This window comes from Neopelma chrysocephalum, unplaced genomic scaffold (assembly GCF_003984885.1).
Source record: "Neopelma chrysocephalum unplaced genomic scaffold, ASM398488v2 Primary Assembly neopelma1_69, whole genome shotgun sequence".
NCBI lineage: Eukaryota > Metazoa > Chordata > Aves > Passeriformes > Pipridae > Neopelma > Neopelma chrysocephalum.
The window spans coordinates 11,041,771-11,055,952 of NW_020897729.1; the positions used below are offsets into that span (position 1 = coordinate 11,041,771).

The 14,182-nt window shown below is 44.7% G+C and overlaps 1 protein-coding gene across 3 annotated transcripts in view; it reads left to right on the top strand.

Moving 5' to 3' along the window:
- Positions 1-7,289: 7,289 nt before the first annotated feature.
- The window catches only part of VEPH1 (ventricular zone expressed PH domain containing 1), a 60,142-nt gene continuing 53,249 nt past the window's right edge, over positions 7,290-14,182 (top strand). For 2 of the 3 annotated variants that reach the window (XM_027685703.1, XM_027685705.1), the window contains exons 1-4: positions 7,290-7,593; positions 10,002-10,072; positions 13,088-13,368; positions 13,830-14,045. In XM_027685703.1, coding sequence (XP_027541504.1) covers positions 13,231-13,368; positions 13,830-14,045 — 354 coding nt within the window. In that variant the 5' untranslated portion in view covers positions 7,290-7,593; positions 10,002-10,072; positions 13,088-13,230. Of the gene's footprint in view, positions 7,594-10,001; positions 10,073-11,141; positions 11,301-13,087; positions 13,369-13,829; positions 14,046-14,182 lie in introns of all 3 variants that reach the window. The other variant, XM_027685704.1, reaches the window with a different exon arrangement.

The window sequence follows — 14,182 nt, forward strand, 5'->3', positions numbered from 1 at the left end:
AACCTGGAAAGTATTTTTGTGCCGAGGACGCTGATGAACCTTGTTGGCCCTGAGCAGCCTCACCCACACCTTCTCAGCAGCCCCAGTTCAGCTCAAGCTGAGTTTTCCACAGTCCTGGATTGACCTCAGACTGATGCCATCAGCAGCTTAGCTCCTGCAAGCACAGTATAACCTGCAGCCACCCCTGTTTCCTGGCTGGGCTTTGGATCTGTGCTGCAGCCTTGTCACAGGTCCTGGCTCTGACCTTGTCTCCTTTTCTCCCTGGGTGTATTTAAAAATGCGTGACATTAATCATAAGGAAAAAGGAGTAAAACAGCAATTTATATATATGGAAAATCACTTCCAGAGACTAGAAAACATTTCCAGAAAAAGAGGTTGAAATTCCAAGCTTTATCCAGGCCTGTTGCTGTCTCTGTTCCTGAATAAACACATCTTTGATGTCACGGGCTGCATTTTATGACAGCCCCCTAAAAAAGAAGTGACTAAAGAGAGGATAATGTGAAAGACGGCCAATTATTCCATAAACGTAAACTACATTAAGAAGTGGTGTATAACATTATATATTTATGGCTACAATTTTGTTCTGCTGTCACATAACAAAATGAATAATACATTAGTCCAAGGATTTGTCATTAAGTGAATTTCTACGTTGCCTTGCTATTAAAATATAAAACTCCTTGGTGGGTGAGTGTGTGTGACATTAACCCTTTTCTGGGAGCGTAAGTAGGGTGGGTGAAGGTACTTTTAGGCTGGAAAATTGAATTTATAATTTTATAATTTAATTTTTAAGGTGAAATAATGCTAATTACAGTCATCAGAAAGATTTGAAGACATTCAGGAAGGTTTTTCTGTTAGTGAGATGTGACAAATGCAGTTCACTTCTGAGAGACAAACAACTCCTCAGTACAAAAAAAGACAGGAACAGGAAGCAAATCCAGTGAAGAGCCATGAAGATGATTCAGAGTCCAACTGGAGGTGGCCCTGACCAACCTGTTCTGGCTCATCCTGCTTGGAGCAGAGGACTGGGCTTGGTGGTCACTTCCAACCTCAATCTGACTCTGTGAAACGGTACAATGAATAATTTAAAAAAAATAATTAAAAGATGAGACTTACTCATATGGTTGAAGTTAAGCTAAAGAATCCATTGAATGAAGATCAAGTACCTCCTAAAAACATTTCTCAAGTTCATGGTATCTCCCTCTAGTTCCTGTGGCTTTTAATCTTTTTTCCACATTGTCTTTCTTTAATTCTGGTCCTTCTGAGAAGAGAGAGGAACATCAATTTACAGCCCGACCAGGGAGACTAAAGGGTCAATCTAACTTATGATGAGGAGAAAATTACCTGTATGGTTAAGGTCAGCTAGACTGGATATGGGATTTTCAGGCCCCAGCCTAAATTCTTTTCTTTTCCCATGAGTCCTGCTGAGGGAAAAAAGGAAACCCTGACCCAGTTAGATGAGGGTGTGACTGTCTTGGTGTGGAGCCTTCCAGGTGTTGTGCAGAGCTCCCCATGTAGATGTACACGATGAGTTTGCACCTTTCAAAGCTGAGATTAAACTTCCCTGAAATACCATTTATCTCAGAATGCATTTATCTGATTTTTTTTCTATTTTCTCCTATTTGTCCCTAATGTAATCGGCAGCAAAATTGATTCGGTTTCCTGCTGAGTTGGGCTTGAAAGGTGAACACTGAATTTTCTATTACTTGGGTTTAATGCAGTGTGAAGACCTCACAATTTGATAAATTCAGACCTGCTGGGGAAGAACTGGGAACCCCATTTTGGGCACAAAGGATCAGATCTTGTCTTGTGTTGCAGAGACTATTGGTTTAAATTTTGAGGTTACGAGAGGAAAGTGGTTTCTCTGCAATATGTTTGGAAAATTCAGGGAGTTGTTTTCTTACTGGGGCTCCTGCTGTGCCAAGAGTGTGGAGCAGCAAGTTCTCAGGTTTGGGGGGAAAAAAGATGATGCCTATAGTGGTACCACCCAAAAAACCAACAACAGCCACTCCACAAACAAACCCGAAGTAACCAGAAAACCCCCAAACACGGAGAAACTGAGGCAATGAAAATGTTGTGAGGACGGCCCAGGAGCAGGACAGGACAATATGAGCAGGGTGAGAAGCTGGAAGAGATGTTTCCTCCAAAAGGAGATGTTTGGGAGAGCGAAGGAGCACAAAGTCAAACCCCAGAACAAACCAGTGATCTGTTGTGCTCTGTTTCTGAGGGAGTAGGAAAAGGTCTCTGGCTAATGAGTAAATTCCTAATTGTGAGGTGTTGAAAAGCTGTGCTTAGGGAAGCAAAATCAGAACAAACATGAGCTGTGCCTGGACCTGAGAGCTCTTGCCTCAGCAGAGGACGTGGGTGAGGTAACCTCGAGGGTTTTCCAATCCTACATTTCTACAGTTTCACGCTCTTATTTATATAAAGATTTTCTTCCACAAATCCAGCAAACAAACCTTTGCCTGGAAAGCCATTTCCATACCACATTAGTGCTGTTATTAATTAATTTCAATAACTTATCCCACGAGGTGCTGCCTGTCTTCTGTTTTTCCCTGACTGGTTTCCTTGAGCTCCCAGATAACTGCTGCTGCTTAGCTCTGATTCCACTATGAAATTAGTTTCTGGTGGAAGTATGTTCCTCTTCCAAAGCCTTGTGCTCATCTGAGGTGCAGCATTAATGATGGAAAGCTTATTAAGCACCTGAACAGACGTTTTAGTGGGTTTTAGTGTCTTCCTGTGTTATCTCCCCACAGCCAAGAGGAGAACCTGAGCTCCAGGAAGGCGTGAGCACCTTGTAGCACACGTAGCTCAACACAAATCCCCGTGTTCATTCCCAGTGTGGATCCCTGGTACGGATTAGCTGGTTTCATTAGCAGCCTCAGAGCCTGGCTGTTTAATATTAATAATCCCTGTTAGCCTATAGACTTAATTAGGGTGAGAAGCAGCTGGATGCTGGGCAGAGCCAGCCTTGGCTCCAGACGTGGCTCTGCCCTGATTGCTGAGCTCTTAACTGAGGGCAGCTGGGAGCAGCACAGCCTCGTGGTTCCTTATCCCTCCTCCTCCTTCCTGCCTCCAGGACCCTTTTAAAGGCTTCTGGCTCCCGACCAGGAGCTGGGAGTGTGGTTGGAGCAGTCCTTGGAGTCAGGCAGTTTTTCCTCTGCCTTTGCTCCTCTGGGGTGAGTGTTCTTGCCTTCTGCTCCCAGGGACAGAGCACAAGGGTTACTTGGGCTGTCAGCACCAGCTAAATTCATTTGTCCTGGCTGTCCTTACAAAAACTTGCTCAAGCCAAGGGCAGGTTTTGACCCGTTTGGGTGTTACAAAGCTGGAAAAACATCCAGGAATCTTAGAGGTGAAAAATGCAGCAGAGCTGCTCAAGTGCTCCTCGGCTTGCAGAGCCTGTAACTGCAGTGGCACCAGTCCAGCACTCGATATTCCTCCTGGTGGAGGGTATGAAACCCCGGCAGCAGCAGAGTTCTGCAGCTCAATTAGCACAGTTCATAAACTATGCAGCTCAATTAAGAAAGCCCTGTCTGTGGAAAGCAAAGCAAATGGAAATGGATGCCTGAGGTAATAAAATATGCAGTTCGGTTGGAAAATGATGCAGGTGGTTAATGAAAGTGTTATCTGATATGCAAAATGGGAATGGGAGAGCGTGTGTAGAGGTAAAAAGGAGGTTGGGTGTGTCTGAGTCTGTCCATCGCAGCAGGGGAGGCTGTGGAGCACCTGAAGTGGCCTTTTCTGTTGCTTATGGGAATTTTGGAACCATCTCCAAACCAGCAGTGCCTGTGAAGAAACGAGTATCCAAAGTTTTTCTGTTCCTGATGTGCTGTATCCACAGGATGTGCAGCAGATGTTGTTGTTTGTGATGCAGATGTTGTGTTTTGTGATGCAGATGAGCCTCTGGAGCCCTGCAGCTGCCAGTGAGCTCTGGGTGTTGTACAGGGTAGGGCTGCCAGGCAATGCCCACCCAGAAACCTGCCCAACCAACACCTGCAGGGCTGGGGGAGGGCCTGGCTCCTCGGAGACTTGGGTCAAATCCGAGAGTTTTTAGGGAAAATCTCTTTTAATTTCAGCAGGAGCTTTGACTCTGTCTGGTGCACAGGATTTGGACTTGAGAATTAAACAGTTATTCTGAAAGTGTCAAACAAGTTTGCTGTGCTTTGTAAATAATTGGGGCATAAGCAATTCTTAAAATGGGGGGGAAAAAAAGAGGAATAGTTGCTCAGAGAGGTTGTGGATTCCTCATCCCTGGAAGTGTCCAAGGCCAGGTTGGACAGGGCTTTGAGCAACCTGGGCTAGTGGAAGGTGTCCCTGCCTGTGGCAGGGAGTGGCACTGGATGAGCTTTAAGGTCCCTGACAACCTAAACCAGTCTGAGATTCTATGATTCTAAAATAGGTTTAGTAATTAATATAGAATTTGATAGAAATATTAGTTTGACACCTAACATTTTTTATTTGGCTGTGGTTACAATCCTGAATAATCCACTTAGTGTATGAAACTATGCAAATACACTAAATATCGGGCTGCTGCCAGTCAACTGCATGGCCTAGAAATGCTTCTTCTTACCTGGTCCTATAGAAATCAAATACTACTTCATAACTGTCTGTGGCATTATCCACTTGTTTGCCAGGGACAGCATAAGGTAAAATCAGGAAATACCTGCTGGGAGAATAAAAGATTATTGATACTTGCAATGGCAACAAGAATCTCTCCCTTCATTTCAGTGAGCTTTTGAGAAGCTCTGGTGCTTTTTCTGGAGTGAAATGTTTCATCCTCCCAGGAAGGGAAACACGGGGGTGAGTTATCTGAAGGGTGTGGGGGGTGATCAAATTGGGGATCTCCAGTATGACAGAGGGTTCTACAATTCTTGGGTGGAATTCCTAATATCTGTAAAAGGTGTGAATCAGTGAACTCTAAGGCAGGGGATACATAAAGACCTTGCTTGCAAGGGAAACCCTTCCCTGCTCCTCCAGGTGTTTGTGTCCTGGCTGATTCCAGCAGAATCAGGGATGTTGCTGCTTTTAAGAACGAGTGGATTAGGAGACTGTTCATCTGTGTCTTGGCAGGACTTGGAGAGGCACAAAGCCACATATTTAAAGGACATTAATAGATGATGCCCCATCCTGTGCTGACAAGGCCACGCCACCACCTCCTGCAGCACAGAGCAGCATTTTAAACTTATTTACTGCACCACAGGTTTCAGCCTCAGAACCTGACAATTATTAGCCAAACCTGAGCCATTTGGAGGTGTGATCTGCGATTTCTACCTTCTCCTTAGTTTTCCATGGCTGACTCTTGGCACACAGCAGATTTTTGGCCTCAAGACAAACTGCAGGGACACAAACCTGTTTTTCCCATCAGCCTTTTAAGTTGGTAGGTTGGGAGGGGGTGAGTTTTTCATGAATACCCTAAATTAAAGAGACTCCAGCCTGACTGTGAAATTAATAGAGCTATCAAAAACCCCACTGTCATTATACAACAATTGTTAATTATTTACAAGCAAACTTCTGCAAGAGCAGTATTGTAGCTGTCAGCATTGTCATTATTACAGTTAAAGTGCTTTGTCTGGGTAGAAGATAACATGACTCATTTTGGTGAAATGCAATGAATATGGAATATTCTGTTTCTCTTCACCAATTAGTCAGAGGGAGAACAATGGCGTGTCTCTTTCCTAACAAGATGTTTGTTTTTAAGAGTCTAACAAAATAAATATTTTCAGGGCTTTGCTTACAAAGGGCGTAATTCATCGTAGCCATTATAATAAAAGTTAAAAGCTAAAACCAATTTATTTTTTTTCTGGGATGGGAAAAACTATTTTCATCAAGCAAATTCTCCTTTTTCAGCTGGTGAAAAATGTACGTGAGTCTTTTTATTATTACAATATCTTGGTTTGTCTTATTATTTCAACAAAGGCTTTAAAACTCATCCAAGTCCAAGGCAGGGACACCTTCTACCATCCCAAGTTGCTCCAAGCCCCGTCCAGCCTGGCCTTGGACACTTCCAGGGATGGGGAATCCACAACCTGTGGGTGATTTTGGTTGCTAATAAAGTCAAAAGGAGACTTGCAGTGAGCAAAGGAATGAACCTCTTAATTCCTGCTCTACAATGACTTGACCAGTTGCTGGATGCAGAGGTAAAATCCAAGCCTCTCATTTATGCTCTCCTAGATCGTGCCGCCCTTTGAAATTTATTATTTTAAAATCTCTTGTTTAGAAAATGATTTTTAGATTGAGAATATTTAAGTTCTGCTATTATCTCAATTTTTTTACAGTCTCACAAGGGTAGGAGAGAAGGCAGCTGTGCTCTCTGTGTACTTACTAAGTCAAAGGGGAGCTGTAGAGAACACACAATTGCATTTTACTTAAAGAACAACAGCAATGACTTAACATCATTAAAAGAATGTGTTCACCCCCCATTAATTCTGTATTTGATTTAGAGGCTGTGGTGCAATGAGCAGGAGCAAAAAAGCTATTTGGAGGAACTGCCCTCAAAGTTGAGGACTCGTGTGGCTGACTGTGTGTTCTGGGGAGCAGAGCTTTTAAAACTGGGTTTAGAGGTTCTTTTAGTATTAAAAAAGCCCTGACAAGAATGGTACAAACATTTCTCCTCATTATCTCTGGGCAAACAGCCTTTCCTTTCTCCCAGCAGTTGGCTGAGAGTGCCTGACCTTCCACTTGGCCCTTGTGAGTTGGTTTGTTTGATATTTCTTTGGCTGTTATTAGAAAAATGTCAGTGCTGGGGCACTCCCAGGGTGGCTTTGCTCCTGTGCCCTCCCAGGACAGGATCTGTGGGGATGTAGGGGAGGTCTGAGTTAAGGCTGACTTGTTGGGAATCTGGGATTTCTTTATCAGAGGGAAGTTAAGGGGAGAAGCATCCAGCCATGGTTAATGTGGAAGGGAAGCACAGCCAGGTATGTGCAGAATGCCATGGAATGACTTAGAAATCATCCCTCCACTGCAGCTGCCAAGCTTTGGAGGTGTTCAGGTCCTGGGCACTGGTTCCACCTGGGCAGTTCCTCCTCAGGAGATCTGGGAGCTGGGTGTCAGGTGAAAGGATGTGTCTCCTCCACTGTCCTGCTCCTTCCCGACTTTTGCTTTGGCTCCTGTTCCTCCAAAGATGCTGATGGGGTCCAACCTTCCCACCAACCTCTGAGAAGAGGCCCCATAAGTAATATTAACTTCTGCAATTTCCTTGTTACTCTTAAGCAGGTTATTAATTAACTGAATGTAACCACTGGCTGTTGATAAATCCTTTTAACTAATTCAAATTCCATATCGAGCCCGGAGCGTTTTCACTCGAGCTGCTGCTGGAGTTAAGCTGGGTGAGGAATTAGTCCTGAGCTGTTTTCGAGCGCCGGAGTTGGGGAAAAAACGGAGAGAAGATATTTGTTTGCTTGATTCCACATGACAACTCCAGGGTAACTGCACAGACTGTACGGTTGGGTTGACAGGGCTGTGCCAGCAGCCTCACATTCCAGAGGCAGGGGGATGGAAGGGGCACTGACAACTGCGATGGATCCCACCCGAATTTCTCTGAGGAGCGACAATTTGCCTTCAATTATTAATGTTTTTCAGAGGTTTCCCTTCTGAGAGGTATGAATAACTTAATGTGTGTTCATGGAACGTTTGCAACGATGAATAAATTAGCGCACGGGAAGAAGTTGAGCAGCAGATCCAAGTGTTAAATAATGGAAGAGGTTTTTGAGGGAACGTAGTCATTAACAGTGGGGCTGTTGCTGGTTTTTCTCTGAATGCAGAGCTGTGGTTGTTGGATGTAGAAATGTATCAGTGATGTTGGAAGTGCCACAGGAAGAAAAGCAGTGCCTGTGTGTGTGTGTGACAGCTGGACATGAACCTGCAGTGCTCCTGGATCATCCTGGGGCTCCCATGGGTTTCCTTTCCCTCCCCTCACTCAGGGGCACTTTGTCCCCTGTGCTGTAGAATTAATGTCTTACTTTTGGGGGACTTTGACATGCTGGGAATACACTTGGTCCTATTAAATCGTGAGCTGAAGAGACACTGGAGTGGATTCCCAGGCACCTGGGAGGAACTCCAGGATGTTCAATGATTATTCAGTGGCTGCTGTTTCAGGAGACTTTGAGGTTCAGTGGTTGTGCATTTATTTATTTATTGCTCTAGTCCAATTTTTGCTACCAGTGGCATTTTTCATGACAGGGTTCCTGTATTCTGACCCTATCCTGTGGTCCCTCTTGCTCTGCCTCCTTCACCCTTTAGACAGAAATACATATTATTCCCTTTGTAAAATGTTCTTTTTCTGTAACATCACTACAGTCTTGAAAATATGTCACAGATATAAAAGCCTGTTAAGCAACACTTAAAGCTGAGCAGCTTTTGACAGCAGCACCGTGACAGTGAGTGAATTGGTGCTTGTTATGAAGCAATTTATTCCATCTTGGCAGCGTGTTGTTTAGTTTAGTGTAATATTTTAATATCATTAAGATACTTAGGCATGGGACTCTTACAGATCTGTCTTCCTGATGTTGAAAAATGCCAAGTCTTATGAAGTGTTATATATAGCACTGGTGTGTGCTGAAACAGCAGGCAAATGGAAACCTTTGGGATTCCTTATGTGCTGAAAACTACAGAAAGCTGCCTTGGCAGCAGGTAAATTACCAAGTAGATATTTATAAAATAATTGATTAAGTTATCTGTTTGCTGGGAAGTTCCTAAATCCATTCGTCCCCCTCTGCATCAGTGGGTTCTGCATGGATTATAGAGCCAAAATTGCCTCAGAGGTGTGAAATCTGCCTCACTTCATCAGCCCTGGCCCCACAAAACCTGCAGAGCGAGGCAGTTTATCATGGGGGGAGTTATTTACCCACCTGGGAGGACACTGGACTTACTCCAGACTGTGAGATGTGCAGCCCTGGAACTCTGCTAGGAGGGGATGATCCTAAAAGGCTGTGTAATTCCTCTGATTATTCTGCTTCCTTCTGTGGAAGAGGTGGATGTTGAGAGCAGGTCAGCCCAGGGCTCCAGGACTGAGCGAGGTGTTTCATTAATAAACCCCAGTTTTAACCCCAGCCTAATTAGTAGACTTCATCAGTTATTGTGTCATCATCTGGTCCAGCTCAGCATCCGTGGGATTTCAGGACATGAAGTGTGGAAACCTGTCATGACAGAAAAAAACACGAGAGGCTTGTGGGAAACAATGGTTGTCTTGTGGGAAGAGTTGAAATGTTCTTATCCCATGGGAACTGCTGTAGTCTGTTCACCCTGTGTGAAAATGATGCTCTTTCAATATAATCTTTAATCCTTTTCTTTCACTGAAAAATGTAAAGGACTTTATTTCCAAATTTTGGAAGAATGCTCTGTTTTAGTGAGTTAATGCTTTTCAAAAATACTAATAATTAGATTTATTTTTATAGCGTGGAGGGTAAAGGTTCTCTGAAATATCTGTAATATTTTGTCCATAAATTGCATATGTGAATGTTCTTGGGAAATGTATCCAGGCCTTTTTTGTTCCCCTGGGTGGGCGTAGGGGGGGGAAGGAGGTGTCCAACAGTCTTGGTGATATTAAAACTTCTGTAGCTGTTTGAGACAGAAATTCCACAGAGCAGATTTTTCCTGCAAGGTGGAGAGGAAGAATTTCAAGAGAAGGGAATTCTGCCTCAAATTCCAAGTTTGCCTTGGAGAGGATTCTAATCTTCCTCCTATATATGGAAAAGGAAAATAAAATTAAATATTTTATTCAATATTTAATTTAAATATTTAAATATTTGCAGTTGCTGCAAACATTTCTCCCCACCCTCTGAGAGGATGGAAGTCCAAACCTTTCTCTGTTCACACTCCAGGTGTGAAGAACATCACCAACCCCCCAGAGTCCTGGTCTTTATGGGGCTGTGTCCTGACTATTAAACCCTGTTTGGCAGAACCCTCAGTTGTGTTCCTGTGCATCCTGAGGTGTATTTCCAGTCTGCACACACAGTGCTGGACAGGCAAAGAGTCACTAATATTATTTTACTTCTGCTTTCCTGTAGCATCTTTCCTCTGAGGGATCCCAAGCCCTTCCCATAACCCCGTGTGCTCAGCATGGACACATGTCTGCCAGGTAAGGAAATGCATTTTATTGTTTCCTTTGCCTTTTTACAGGTGGTCAAAGCCCTGGGCTCTGGTTTGCCCAAGATCCCCACGGTAAAGCAAGACCTTTGTCCTCACAATCCTTCAACACCAAACTCTCCGTTTAAGGGGAATTCTCAGATCACTTCCCTCTCCCTGGGCTTGGGCTTCCTAAAATTCCTTAAATATAGTCAAAGTTTCCCTGATTTATGTTGCTTAGCATGGAATCAGATTAATAATATTATTGCACAGTTCTTTGAAGGTTGTGTTTTTTTCATAAATAAAATTAAGCAGCTGTATTTACATTTCTTTGGAAGCTAAGGAAAGTCATTATTTTTTTGTAGAACTTCCTTCACTGAAAATATAAAAATTTTTATCCTCTTTGGTTTAAAAGATATTTTTTCCTGTCCTTCTAATGTCATTCTGCAGGACCTGAGTTCCTGGTAAACTGGGAGACTCAGCCTTTTAGCTCAAAGTTCAATTGGCTTTTGGATGCCCTTAGGTCCAGCTGCCCTTTTACATGGAATTTTTATTGTTAATCTTCTATTATTGGGGGAATTATTTTGCAAACAGACCAATTCAGTCCCTTCAAGCTCTGAAACCTGTCAGGCTGCCTTTCATTGTGATTGCTTGTGATAAGGAGCTTTGGTAAGAATGCTGTGCCTGCAGCAAGTGGAGACACTCACCTTGGAGGGGAACAGCTTCAAGGGCCCAGGGAACTGTGTGGCTCTTTCAGCTTGTCATGAAAAGGGAAAGGAGGTGTTGAAAATCTGATCAAACCTTTGAATTAGATGTGGGACTGCACCAGGAACCAGTGGAAATGGCCTGTGTTATACACTGAGGCTTTTTTCCTGCCTGGAGTTGCTGCTTTTTTCCCCATGTTTTGGCCATGGGAAGGTGTGGGTGATGTGGAGTTGAGGTGATGTGGCCTCAAAGTGATGGGACATCTCTAACCCTAACCCTGAAGCAATTTAATCATCCAAACCGACCCTTTAAAAAAAAAAAAAGGTAATTAAAAATGACATTTTATAAGGCACATGATTGTTTTCCCTTCTCCCCAGTGCCAGCTGCCCATTTAGCAGCAAACAGCACAACCTTGCAGTGGGCAAGGAGATGCTGAAGGAACAATTTAATCCCTATGCAAGGGAAGTGTTTTCAGCACTGTTACACAGTATAGGCACTAGGAAGATTTCCTATAATTCCATTTCAAAGAGCTCGTGGTAAGTCAATGATTCTCTGCACTGTCCTTAGTGCTGTCTATAAAACCCACATCAAAATATCTGTTCAGGTGGGGATCAGGACCTTTCCTGTGCAGAAACACCCTGAGCAGGGCACAGTCTGCCAAAGGCCAAGGATCACAGAACACCCTGAGCTGGAAGGGACCCACAAGGATGGTGGAGCCCAGATCCTGAGGAAGGGGCTGCTGAGTTTCAGAGCAGCTGATCAAAGGGAGGGTTCAGTGGATCTTCCTTCCTGCAGCATTTCTCTGCATTTCGTGGGCACGTTTTGTTGTGCTGCTTCTGAGAGCGATGTTAAAAGCCAAAGCAGACTTCAGCCCCTCTTTTGTGCTCATGCAAAGGTTACAGAACGACAGCATTGATTCCTCTGGCCAGAAATTCTCCTCTGTAGCAGGTCTGTTCACTTGTTCTTTTTCTTTCAAACAGCGTGAGCTTACCGAGGGGGTTTTTTTACCTCCTTCCCAGGGAAGTATAGCTTTCACTAACACAGAGTTCTCTTTTCTCTATTAAAAACAACTGCCCTCAAGTGGAGTTAGGCTTTTGTGTTTAGCCCTGGAAACAGAGCAGCTCATTCAGAGATAAGGCCCTCTCTCTGCATTTGGGTTCCTGCAGTCACCTGACAGAGCCATGGGTAACTTTTAGGCTGCTTTATTCTGCATTCCTGACGTGCCTCCCTCCTGGCACCGCAATGAACAGCCTCGGGTTCAGCGCCTGCCACCCGAGCCCGGAGCTCTCTGCCCGCCGTGCCCTCGGATGCTGCCCCGGGGGTGGCAGGAGGGCAGAGCCAAGGGTCAAACTTTGTCCCCAGAGCACCTTTTCCCCATCGCCGAGGATGGCCCGGGGGGAACCCTGAGCAGGTAAAACCGTCAGTTTGTGTCCGTGGCTTGTCGAGCTTTTGTTTTTGAACTTGAGACTTGCTGAGAGCGAGAACAACGGGCACATCACCCCCGACCCGAGCTCACATCATCCCTGGCTCTCCGGTGGGGGTGGTTTGTGCCATCGGGGCTCTCAGGAGGGTCCAGCCCGTTTGTACCTCGGGCTTTGCAGTCTCAGGAGCTCCTTTCTGCTTTTGCCTTTGCTTTGCACGCGTTGAAACGACCACAGGAATCGTTTTGGCAACAAAACGGACTGTTCTTTTCTCAACAAGGGTCGTTATCTTCTCCATCTTGCTAATAATGGCTTTCGGGAGTCAAGACAAAACAAACAACCCCAGAAAGCAAAGGAAGAGGCTTCACCCACCTCCTGGAGCTCTGCTCTGCTGCTGACCATAGAAAGGCGCTTTGCAGCCCTTATCAGCTGGTCCAGTCACCAGCCTGCTCGGGTAATATTTATTCAGATGAAAAAAACCCTTAGGTTTATTTATTAAGCTGTGTATTGTTTAGCTCATTTCAAGCTATTTGGTGTTTAAGGGCAAAAAATCTCTAGGCAGAGGGTGGGGAGGCCCTGGCACAGGTTTTGCCCAGAGAAGCTGTGGCTGCCCCATCCCTGGAAGTGTCCAAGGCCAGGTTGGAGCAACCTGGGATTAGTGGAAGGTGTCCCTGGCCATGGCAGGGAGTGGAACTGGATGGGCTTTAAGGTCTCTTCCAGGATTCTTGGATTTTATGATTCTAAAAGGTCCTTCAAGATGCACTTTGTGTTTAAGGATGTCCCTGGTTCAGGAGATCCTGTCTGAGGCTTTCACACACCATTTAAAAACCTTTGCTAAATTGGAACGTGACAGTCAATGCATTTGCTAATTTTTCTCTTTTTTTTTTCCCTTTTCCTTTTAGATTGGGGCCAAGGAAGTCTTGAAATACACCTGAGATTTATTCCTCATATTAAATTGATCCCTGCTCCCCAGGATTGTCTCCATCCTGTCCCCATCTGAGTGGTTCATACCCATGGTGCCCTCAGGGGGTGGCTGAGCACAGCCATGCATCAGCTTTTTGGGCTGGTTCTGGCACAAAAGGACCTTTCCCGGGCGGGGGATCTCTTCTCCTTGGAGGATGCTGAGATCGAAGGGAGCCTCTCCGAAGCTCTGGAGCAAATCAGGATAATTAGTTCAGCTGCAGTAAGTGAAACACTGGCCAGGATACTTTGTCATGAGATTAAATGTATAAGTAAAATATTCAAAACAGAGGCATACACAATTTAAGTTTCTATAAAAAAATAAAACCACCTGAAGAGCCAAGTGTAAGATTTAAAAATGTGGTAATGAAATCCAGTTCCCCACAGCTGGATTTCCTTTAAAGCTATTTCAACTTCATCTTTATAATAATTTTTATTAAATAGTTATTTAAAGCACATTAAAGATTAACATGAGGTTACATAATCCATACCTTCACAGCAATGAGAATTAAGACCTAAACCAGTGGGATGAACTAATTTCTGTGTTTAATCCCACTAAACATCCGTTGTAACGGCGGAAGCGGGAAAAGGGACCCTGCCACAAAAAACTTCGTGTCTTCGGGTGAATTTTGTGAGGCCCTTGAAACCCAGCTGATCGGGAGATGTCTTTTTGATATGCCCCAGGACTACCAGAGCAACGACAACGACCAGGCCGTGGTGGAGATCTGCATCACCCGCATCACCACGGCCCTGCGCGAAACCGCCTCCATCGAGCGGCACGGCCGGGCCCTCGTGGCCCTCTGGGAGTCCTGCCTGGAGCACAACCTGGGGCCCTCGGGCAGGGAGGAGGATGCACCACATGCCAAAATCGCCTCTGACATCATGAGCTGCATCCTGCAGGTGAGGCTGGAAGTTCCCTGCGTTGCTTCCACCAAGCTGGAAGCGCCCTCGGTGCACGTCCGGTTATTGCTTTTAGAATGTGCTCGTGCTTTTATTGGTGATTATATTTATTGGTGATTATATTTATTGGTGATTAT